The 11044-nt window shown below is 59.8% G+C and overlaps 1 protein-coding gene across 2 annotated transcripts in view; it reads right to left on the reverse strand.

Annotated features, from left to right (window-relative positions):
• Positions 1 to 404: 404 nt before the first annotated feature.
• The window catches only part of RBM38 (RNA binding motif protein 38), a 23462-nt gene continuing 12822 nt past the window's right edge, over positions 405 to 11044 (reverse strand). Inside the window, exon 4 of one of the 2 annotated variants that reach the window (XM_081832538.1) lies at positions 405 to 2768. In XM_081832538.1, the coding sequence (XP_081688664.1) occupies positions 2723 to 2768 (46 nt within the window). In that variant the 3' untranslated portion in view covers positions 405 to 2722. Of the gene's footprint in view, positions 2769 to 8077; positions 9807 to 11044 lie in introns of those variants that run through there. The other variant, XM_006742632.2, reaches the window with a different exon arrangement.

Raw genomic sequence — 11044 nt, forward strand, 5'->3', positions numbered from 1 at the left:
CACCAGCCAGGGAGGCTGAGACAAGGAACTGGGATTTCATTCCAGGGCAGTAGGGAGCCACAGAGGGTTCTATGCCAGGGAACAGCACATTCTGTGAGTTACCTTCTTAGAAAATCGAATGCATTGCCATAGACAAGAGACAGGAGGGGGTAAGAACAGCCACTGCATCCCCCCAACTAGCTTGGGCTCATCAGGGGCACCCAGATCAATACGAGCAAGCTGACAGCTGTGGAAAGAACCCCGCCCCATTAGGATTTGGAGTAATTACACACAAACTTCGTTTTCTGGTTTTTAGGACTCAGCTGTAAGTAATACAGAACTCCGTGAAGAACAAAGTAAGACTCTCCCGGAGTCCTGCATTAACATCAGCTCTGTTTCCTTCCTCCTATGTTTACACATGTATGCAGATTATCGTAATACGTTTATTTTAGAATTCCCCCCCAACCGTGTTCATTTTATAATTTAGAAAAAGAAAATACCTTTGTTTTTAATTTCTCTAAAAATGCCCCCATCACGGGAGCAGGGAAGCCAGCAGGCGGCACCCGGAAGCAAAAAGAAACAACAACTCAGTTGTCTCTGACGCACTGAGCTCAGGGGTCCGGTGGGCCGGGCTTGGGGAGGTTCACCCCATCACCGACGGCCAGCGCGCTGCGCACCCCGATGCATACTCCAGGCTGCGGGTAGAGCAGGAGGGGAGCGGGGCTGATAAGCAGCGCCGGGCACTTATCGGCCCCAGCAGGAGGCCCGGGAGGTATCTGGAGGGCCAGGTGCCCACTCCACGCCGTGCCCTGTGCAGACACCCAGCCCCAGGGCGCTCTGGGCATCTGCCCCTGTCATTCCGGCTGTGTTTGGATGGTCCCCAAACCAGGGGCTCCCAGTTTGGTGTTTACATCTCTGGGGCACAAACACACGTGTGACTCAGCAACCAGGGCAGGGAGCGTGCAGGGACACATACCCAAGCTGGCTGTGGGGTGAGGACGTGGAAGACCCGGGCTCAGGCCTCGGGGCAGGGCGGCTTGTGGCCTCCCGAGGTGGGATTCTTGGGTCCGAATCCTGGCTCTGCCATGCACCAGCTCTCCGGCCCTGGGCAAGTGGCTGCGTCCACCCCGCCTTCCCAGCCTTGGTTTTCCCATCTCTGAATGGGGCACAGTCAACCTCCCCCAGGAGGCTGGGAGGGTTCAGGGAAAGAAGAGACACAAAGCCACAGGAAGTGTTCAATAAATGTCAGTTCTCATCAGTCCTGGGGCTCCGAGCGATGAAAACACGCTGGGCGGGGGGTTGTCTCGTTGGACCAGAAACAGGGGTCCTTCGTCCACAGGCAGGATGCTGAGAAGCAGGGGCAGGTTTCATAGGAATTAGGGTGGTTTTCTCACCTCCAGACTCCACGCTTGCCCAGCTTCCCTGTGGGCGCGGGGGCTGGGGGCTCCGTGAGTGCCACCCACACGCTGTGCCTACCCCACGCCAGGCCTGCATGCGTGGCCTCCTTCCATCCCTGTCGTGGCCCGGGGACGGTGGCCACGGTGATTACCCCATGTGCAGGTGATGCAACCATGACCCAGCCATCACCCAAGGACAGGCAGTGACAGAGCTGGAGGGGCCCAAGCATCCGGCCCTTTGCGCCATGCCATGACAGCCCACTGGGAGGAGGGGTGCAGGGCGGAGGGGTACGGCGGGAGCCCTGGCCAAGATGTTCCATCGCAAGCTCCTAGAGGCCGCATGGCAGAGGCCAGCAACACAGCCTTGGGGCCAGGCACACCCACCTGAGCCTGGAGCAGCCATTTCCAACCACGCCGCCTTGCCCCTCTGAGCCTCAGTCTTCCCTTCTGTAAAAAAGGACGAGTAACCCACTCTGTGTGGGAGGGTTCTGGCAATGAGGAAACGAGCCAGCACACAGGAGAATATCAGATCCTCGAGCGTGACATGCCCTGGGAGGACTATTCACCAAACTTGAACACATCAATGAGGAAGAAGTTGGGCTGTCATCCCTGAACGGCCCCCAGGGAGCCAGGTGACCTCAGGCAAGTTCCGTGAGCACTCTGAGCCTCGGTTTTCCCATGTGTGAAATGGGCACAGAATGATGGTAGACCCAGCTCCGCTGGCTGGTGTAAAGGTGAAGAGAGAGAACACAGGCTGAGTCAGTGACAGTCTTCACAAATCCCCACATGACCGTTATTCTCCTGGAGGCACAGCATTATTGCTGGAAGAGCCCGAGACAGAAACTGCAAGTTGTCTACTGCATAAGGGACATTCTGCCTTCTTCCTTCATAACAGAAGGCTTCCTGTATCCAGGTAGCTATACGCCCAGCTAAACACCTAGCTTCCCTCGCCGTTAGGCATGGCCAAGTGACTAAGTTCTGAACAGTGAGATGGGAGTGGAGCATGCTGTGCAACTTCTGGGAAGTCTCCTAGTGAAGTCTCAGCTTGAGGTACACCTTTCACCTTCCTCTTCTTCCTTTTGCTGCTTGGAACTTGGACATGATGGCTGGAGCTACTGCAGCCACTCTGTACCATGAGATGGTCTTGAGAAAGGAAGCCATGCACTGAAATAGTGTAATGGGACGTTAGAAGGAGCATGAGTTCCTGATGACTGTGGAGCTGTCATTGAAACTCTGGACTGCCTGCTTCAGATTTTTTTTTTTAACATGGGGAAAACAATTAACTTGTAACTACCTAAGAATGACTGTTATTTTCTGTTTTTCCAAGTATGTCACTCAATCTAATTCTAAGTAATGCAGGTCCGTTGAGACTGTATATGTCCAGAGTCTTGGCTGCAAGGGACAGAAGAACAAAATTAAATAGACTTATGGAAAGGGGGGAATTTATTAGCTCTTAGAAAAGCCCACTAGCTTCAGGCATAGCTGGATCAAGGGGCCCCCAAAGGTGTCACCAAGACCCTATCTCTTCTCCACTCCTCAGCTCTACTTGCTCTTGTGCTGACTTCCTTGTCAGGCAGGGTCTCCATAAGCTCAAATCGTCCCTCCCCATCCTCCCCTCCCAGCAGCTCCAGGCTTATCTGCTCCCAGCCTGGCTTCCCATCAGAAAGAGCTTCCGGGGGCGCCTGGGTGGCTCAGTCATTAAGCATCTGCCTTCGGCTCAGGTCATGATCCCAGGGGTCCTGGGATCAAGCCCCGCATCCGGCTCCCTGCTCCGCGGGAAGCCTGCTTCTCCCTCTCGCACTCCCCCTGCTTGTGTTCCCTCTCTCCCTGTGTCTCTCTCTGTTCAAATAAATAAATAAGATCTTTAAAAAAAAAAAAAAGAAAAGAAAGAGCTTCCTTCCCCAAGAGTTCTAGTAGAAGTCCGGGACTGACTCTCATTGACCTAAACTGGGGCACATGCCTATCCCTAGGAGCCAATCACTGGGTCCAGGGGAGTAGAATATGCTGATGGTCTGAGCTGTGGAGCTGAGCTGGGGTTTGCTCAAGGGTGAGATAGGCCAGCTCCTCAAAGGAAAAACCAGGGAATGTTCACTGAGGAAGGGGGTGCGTACTGGGCAGGCAGGACCTGCAGGTGCCACCTAGGGATCATCTCATCTGTGCAAGAAACTGAGGATCAGAGAAGCCAGGGGCTAGGTGAGCCCCACCCCCACCGCAGGTGTAGAGGGCAAAGTAGCATGGAGGTGACATCGTGTGGCCCCATACCCAGCCCGTCCCTTCGTGATTATACCCCCAGAGTGGGAGCAACAACCCAGTGGTCTCAGAGAAGCCCTTTTCTTCTTTTTGGCCCTCAGTTTGCTCATCTGGAAAGTGGGATAATGAGGCTGCAACCAGTGAAGGAAGTGCCCCCCCACCCCGTAGCTGGAACCCCACACGACCCATGTGGCAGCCACATTCCCTAGAGTCCCGCCCGGGGCATCATCCCCTGGTCCCATGCCCCTGCCAGCTCAGAGACCTGCACACGAACTGGCTGGGGCAACGTCTCTGCACCTGTCTCTACCTGTGGAAAGGGGAAGAACAGGACCTGCCCGAAGGGCCCGTGGGGAGCAGGGAGCCAAGGGATTTTCAGCATTGCCCAGGCCTGGGCACGGGGTGCACTGCTCCCCACTGCGGGGCTTGTGATCACGCTTGGCTGGCTGGGCAAGTGCCCTGGGAGCCGCAGTTTGCTGGGGACACGACCCCAGGAAGCTCAGCACAGAGTGGGGACGAGGTGGGAGGGGACAGGGGGGTGTGTCACGGAGCCAATCATCGCTGTGTGCCACCGGAGCTCCATCCCACTGGGGAACACACACCCTAGGGCTGAGGGAGGGGGTACTCGCCCAACCCCCACCCAGCTCTGCTTGGGGCCACTCCCAGGGGCTCATCCCCGAGGCCAGAGCACAAGAGCGGGGCGGCAGCATTTAGCAGCCTCCGGGTGCCCCAGGAGGACGCCGGTGCCGTGATGTCCCGTGTCTGCAGCCACAGCCCTGGGCACTTCCCGCCATTCCTTGCTGCCCCCAGGGCCAACCTTCCCTCCCTTCTTCTCTCCGCCAGGCTGGCCGGGGCCTGCCCCCAGGGGGGACTCCGCCATCCCCTTCCCACCCGCACCCTCTGAGCCACGGGGCCTGGCTCACGGCCCTCGGCGCTTTTCCCCGGTGGGTCAAACCCGTGAGCCCCTCAAAGCCCTGGATGTTGCTGACACTCTTTAACGTGGACCCCAGACCATGGTGGTGGCTCTGGGCTTGTCAGTTCGCGCGTGTGAGTGAATGAGTGTGTGCGTGTCCGGGAGTGAATGGATTTGTGTGCATCTGGGTGTGTACATATGCGTGGTTGTGTGTCTGTCTCTGCATGTATACCCACGCGTGTCGTATATGTAACATGTATGATGTGACTCTAGGCGCATATACGTGAACTGTGTGTGAGTCTGGATGTGTGTACACGTGTGAGTCTGTGTACACGTATGTGTGTGTGTGTTCCTGTATATACGGGTGTGTGTCCATGTGTAGCGTATAGATGTGTGTGTGTGCGTGTGCGTGTGTGTGTCTGGCCCTCTGGGTGTGTGGGACCAGGGATGATGGGACAGATGCAGACGAGGAAGGAGCTGGAGACCCCAGGCCCCTCCTTGAGCCCACGCCCCCTAGGCTGGCTGCTAGGGACATAGGCTAAGAGGGGACAGGGAGTCCTACCATCCGAGGACGGTCACAGCCCCTTTGTCAAAGAGGCAGAGGGAGGTGGAGGCTCTCCCTGCTGGCCTGGGTGGGGCAATGGGGACACTTAGAATATTCACCTTGAGGGTGACTGAGACCATCGGTGAAAAGCACTCGGCGCTGTGCCTGACCCGGGGCAGCCCCGCGGAGGTCAGCGGCTGGGCCCATGGTCATTATTTACGATCACTGTGGCTGAGACTGGTGGCCGTGGTCCTGGCCGCCCCGGCCCCGCCGTAGCTCGTCCTGCCTTCCGCTTGGAGCTGGTGACTTTGGAAACTCTCTCCTCGGTTTGCCACCATCCAGGGCCCTCAGGCCTGGGACCCAGGAGGGTGTTTTCAAGTCCCTGAGGCCTGTCCCAGAGGCTGCCATAAGTCGATAGCGACAGGAAATGGGCTGGCAGCGAGTGGCCCTCCAGATAACCCTGGCAGCACCCGCAAGCCCCTGCCCGGCCCCCAAGCCCTTATCAGCTGCAGCCAATGTCTCCCCCCGAAGCTGGGAGCCCCACACTGACCTCCTTGACCCCTTGCCAGTGTTTGCAAACTAAGACCCAGCAGGCAGGGGGAGGGACAGGCTTGGGTCCCTGGTAAGAAAAGCCAACATGCCTGGTAGGATCTCACCTGACTTGACCCTGGGAACCCCGACTCTTCCCTGGGCAGAAGCCTGGGGTCCTGGGCCCCAGAAAAAGGGGGTTTGTAAATCTCAAAGTCAAAGTCACTGGAAAAAGCCCAAGGAAGTCCCTTGGGGACCCCCAGGGAAGGTGCAGAGAAGACAAGCCCCCTCCCCACATCAGGGTGACCCCATCTCACTTCAAAGCCCAGGGCCAACCACATGGAGTAGTCGGTGGGTTCCGGTGTCAGATCTGGCTCTGCCCAGGTGCTCCGCTCACCACGTTTCCTTCTGCCCTATTCCATGTGGACACTGCAGTCACTGGTCTCTGTCCCTCTGTCCCTCCATTCCCCTGGCCCAGCCTTTCCTGGCTCAGGTCTGTCCTGCATACTCCTCCCTGAATGGATGGTCCTAAAACTCCTGCCAGAAATCTCTGATGCCCACTCATCATCGCCTGCATCAGGTTCAGAATGCTTGCAGGTTTCAGGTTCCCTGAACTCAAACTTTTGGGCTGAGAGCTGAAGGAGGGACTCAGCTGGTAGAAGCTAGCAGACTCCACAGCACGTGCAAAGGGCCTGGGGCGGGCTGTGACTGGTGTGTCCAGCCAACAGGGAGGAGGCTAGTCTGGGCCTCATAGTTCCCAGTGATAGCATTGGCTTTTCCTTCCAGGGCCACAGGGAGCCACAGAGGGCTCTGAGCTGGGAGACGTGGTCTCACTTAGGCTGAACAGGACCCCTCTGGCTGCACGTGGAGCATGGACTGTAGGAAGACAAGGACAGAAGCAGCGAAGGAGCCATGGTGAAGGTCCAGAAAAGAGGGGGTGGTGCCTGGGTTGGGGGGCAGGTTCCAGACTGGCTTAGCTGGCAGAAACTTCTGGACCTGGCAACAAGTTAGATGTGAAGGTGAGGGGGAGAGAGGAGTTGAGACCAACTGGAATCTCTGGCTCAGCCAGAGAAGGAGGTGATGCCTGGGGGAGGTGATGGAAGGAGATGGGGACAGATTGCATGTTATGGGGCCCAGCTCTGCTCTGCGGGGTCAGGAGACGATAAGCCTGGTGCCTGGAGCGCACCTGGCCCTAAGTAGGGCAAACCCACGACCTCCAAGCCTTTGCTCACCAGGGGCGCCCATTCCATTCCCCCTAGATCCTCAGGAGGCCCTCCATTCTGTGCAGCCAAGCTGGGGTGTCCACCACTCCCCCTCGCCCCCACCAGGTTCAGGGGCCTCCCTGCTGACAGCATCGATCAGACCACACTATGCTAAGCTTGCTGGGTCGTCTGTGCACCACTATCCCTCCCCAGACTGCAGGCCACGGCAGGACCGCCCCAGGGTCCCGTAGCTTCCTCAGCTCCAGTTCCCTCACTTCCCTAAACTCATCTCCTGCCACTTTCTCCTCACTACCCCTTCTCCAGCCACACTGGCCTCCTTGCTCCATGCACCTACCCCAGGGCCTTTGCACTCGCTGCCATCTGCCTAGAACTGTCATTCTCCATCACCCTGTGATACCTGCTTCATAGCGCCAGTCAGTATCCGAAATGATCCCATACGCATGTTGTTAGGTATCCCCAACTAGATTATAAACCCCAATGGGTAGCATCATGTCTGTTTTATGACTCTCCCCAGTGTTTTGCTTCTATACCAGGCACGTGTCTTGGAATGAAGGAATGACTGAATTAATCTCCTCTCCAGCCTTAACACCTCCTCTGTGAGTCCCCCGTGATTTCTCCAGCATGGAGTTGTGGCTCCAGCAGAGTTGTGTGAAATGCCAGGACTACCCCTGGGCTGGGCCCCCTCAGCCCCAGACCGAGACTTCCCTTCCTGTGGCCTTGCACCCTGCCCTACCAGCACCCGGAGTGTAGCTGGCTCAGACACCGGCATTGTCCCCTCAGCAGCCGTCACTCAGGCTCTTCTAGAGGCACCCTCCCTTCTCTTGGGGAATTGCCCCCCATTCCATGGGATTCTGGGGAGCCACCAATCACACCACCATGCCCACCCCTGCCCCCCGTTCTCAGGACGCTGCTCGGAGCATGTCACCCACGCTGAGCCTGTCAGCCCTCCCCTGGACTGGAAGCGGGCTGCAGGGGAGCAGGCACCCGGGGGGGTGGGGAGTGCCCGTTCCTTCCCTACATCAGTGGGAAGGTGGGTGGTGATGCGGGGACTGCGTCTGTCCCATCACTCTGGATGCCCACAGACCGGTGCAGGGTAGGGGCTCAAGGAACCGTCGATTAAAACCCCTGGCTCCCAAGCTGTGACACCAGGTGTGATCATGACCTGAGCCACCGGCCCATGAGGATTGTGGTGGGGGTGGGGGCGGTGTCGAAGGCCCCCACTTCGAGAGAAAAATCACAGACCAACTTTTTCTTTAAAGAAAACAAGTTTTATTTTTATAATCAGAACGTTCTAATAAAAATATTATTATAATATTAGCTACCTTTATTTTCTGGGCCTTGGCTCTGTACCAGGCGTGCCGCGAAGTGCTTGCCCACGTCGGTCAGCCCCCTGAGGCCTCCCACTTCCCTGAGGTAGGTCCGAAGGAATACCCCCAAGTGCCCCCCAACTCTGCGGCCCGCCCTCCCCAAATCCCTGTGCCCGTCTCCTCTGCCAGGCTGCCCCTCAGCTCACTCCCCTCCTCCTAGGAGCCGGGGGCCACCGCACAGCCCAGGTGCCCCGCCCTGTTGGAACATCGCGCCTCCAGCCTGGACTGAGCGAGACGCCAAGGCAGGTGGGATGTGTCTCAGCTCGATCCCACCGCCCAGGCTGGTATACAGCGGGTAACACCGCGAGGGAGGGCGGGCGGGCGGGCGCGGCTGTGTGGTTCTGCACTCGGAGGCCCCCCGCCACTGGCCGGGACACTGCGCTGCGGCCCCTTGGCCAGCGTATCACCTTGGGCCCCACTCCCGGCCGCCCCCTGCGGACAAGGCCGGGGGACAAGCTCTGAGACAACTTGCTGTCGCCTAGCGAGACGGGCCTGGAGACGCCTGCCCTCTGAGGGGCGCTTTATCACACGGAAATACTGTCCCTGTGTCCTCGGGCGGAGCCGTCGACCAAAGCGAGTTTCTCAAAGTCAAAAATAGGTTCTGGATTCTTGGTGGTGGGAGTGCCGGTTGAAAAAATAGACTGACATTCTGAAATCATCTTAGTAGCAAAACAATGACAGTAAGAAAAGAGCTGCAGCTTTGACGGAAAGGGACGTCGCCAGGGGCCCTGCTGCGCCCGGGAGCCCGGGGGGTGGGGGTGGGGGCGCGGTGGGCTGTGGTCTAGAAGACGCGAGTTCCGGAGGCAGGTGCCCCCGCCCCCGCACGCCCGGCGGCGGCGCCCGGCCCCGCGGGTGCACCTGCGGACACAGCCCGCCCCTGCCGCGCTCTCGGGCGGCGCTGGACTAAGGCATCTCGGGCAGGACGAAGCGTCTGCAGAGCCCGACGGGCAGCCAGTCTGTGCAGGGCGGCGAGGGCCCCGGCCGGGCGCTGCGGGGGCGGGCCCGCGGGCGCCTGGGGTGCGGCGAGGGGCGGCAGGTGCGGGAGGAAGGGTGGCGGTGTGCGCGAGGTCTGGGTTGCTTCTTCAAAGAGCGTTCGGTCAGTCTTTTTCCCCAAAGTCCTCCCTCGAGGCGTGGCGGGGCCTGGATTTAGAGAGAAGTGGTCTCCGGTGCATCCGGGGTCAGGCGGGGGTTCCTGCGGGCTCTCCCGAGGCACACGCGCGGGTGTGCACGCCGAAGCGCGGCCAGCCGCTCGCCCGGCGTGGGGGTGCCGGGGCCGCGGGCCCAGGGCCCAGGAGGGGGCGCCCTCACTGCATCCGGTCGGGCTGCAGCTGTGGAGGCTGGTACTGCACGAAGGCGGCGCCCGCGGGGGCTGTGGCCGACAGCGCCTGAGGCATGGCGGCCGGGTAGCCGTAGCCCACGAAGCTGGCGGCCGTGGCGGGCGAGGCGGCGTAGGGATACTGGTCAAAGGTGGCTGGCGGGTACTGCGCATAGGCCGGGCTGGCTGGCGTGTACTCGATGTAGGGCGAGGACAGCGACGGGACTGGGGCAGCCGGGATCACCACACTGGGCTGGACGATGGCTTGCGGATAGATGTAGTGGGGGGTCAGCCTGTGGGGCCAAACACAGAGGGTCAGGGCGAGGCGGCAGAGCTGGGGAAGGCTGTGGGTATGGCCACGACCCACCTTCCTTGAACACACCAGATGTGCTCCTACCCCAGGGCCTTGGCATGGGCTCTTCCCACTGCCTGCAACGCACTGTCCCCCCGCTATCCACAGAGCTCCCCCTTCTCGGCGAGCGCTTCCCGGGCACCCCCAGCCCAACCCTACACTCCACACTCCTGCCATCCCCCATAGGGCCAGCTATGATTGGGGGGCGGGGCAGGTTTAAAAATGATTTACAATTTTCAGACGGTGACAGCAGAGCATCAAATCCGACAGGGGCCTTCTGAGCACAGGTCCCCGTGTGACTGCCCAAGTCACACCCCATCCCTCCACTTGCCCGTCCATCTTCCCCACATCTGCCACCTGCCAAGCGACATCCTGCACGATCTATGGCTCTCCCCCGCCTTTCTCCCCCGCTCTGTCACTGACGGCCCAGAGCCCGGCCCAGAGCAGCTCAGCGAACACGTGCTGAGTGAGGACTACGTGAGCGATGCACTAAGAATATCGATGAAGACAAAGAGGACAAGCAGAGGCCCTGGGAGCAAGGCCACCAGCCACCCCCAGTGCCCATGGCGCTGGGTCCGAAACGCCCTCACGCGGTGACTGGTCGGGCCTGCCCTCAGGCTGCCCTGCACGTCATCACCTTGTTTTACAACAGAAAACGGAGCTCAGGGGGCCAGTGGCTCCCAAGGTCCCGCGGCGACGCGGTGAGGGGACCCTCTGAACGCACGCGTCTGTCCCACGCTGCAGGCTAACGTGCACGCCAGCCTGCCAGGCAGGGACAGGGTCCCCCATGTCGCAGATGGGGAGACGGAGGCTCAAGAAGGCAGGATCGGTGTGGGCCTGCTCTGCCAACCAGCCACTGGGCGGCCCTGGGCAAGTGGCCAGGCCTCTCTGGGCCTCCGGCCTGTCTGCTGTGTCAGGAGCACAGCCGCCTCACTGGGGCAGACGGCGTGGCCCTTGGCCTCTCCTCACACCAGCACGAGGAACCCAGGACAGGGCCACACCTGGGGGCAACGAGGAACCCCAACTTCTCCGGGCCCCTGTCAGTTGAGCCCAGGGCCCCTGCCCCAAAGAGCAGCTGTTTTGAAAGAAAATCCCCCCCGGCGCCCCCCTACACTCAGCAGGGGCAGAAACAGCGCCGTCTCGGGGGCACGTGGGCAGGACGCACACTTCCTCCCCAGC

Source organism: Leptonychotes weddellii, chromosome 10 (assembly GCF_054177405.1).
Source record: "Leptonychotes weddellii isolate Sample4059 chromosome 10, ASM5417740v2, whole genome shotgun sequence".
In the NCBI taxonomy this organism is placed as follows: Eukaryota; Metazoa; Chordata; class Mammalia; order Carnivora; family Phocidae; genus Leptonychotes; species Leptonychotes weddellii.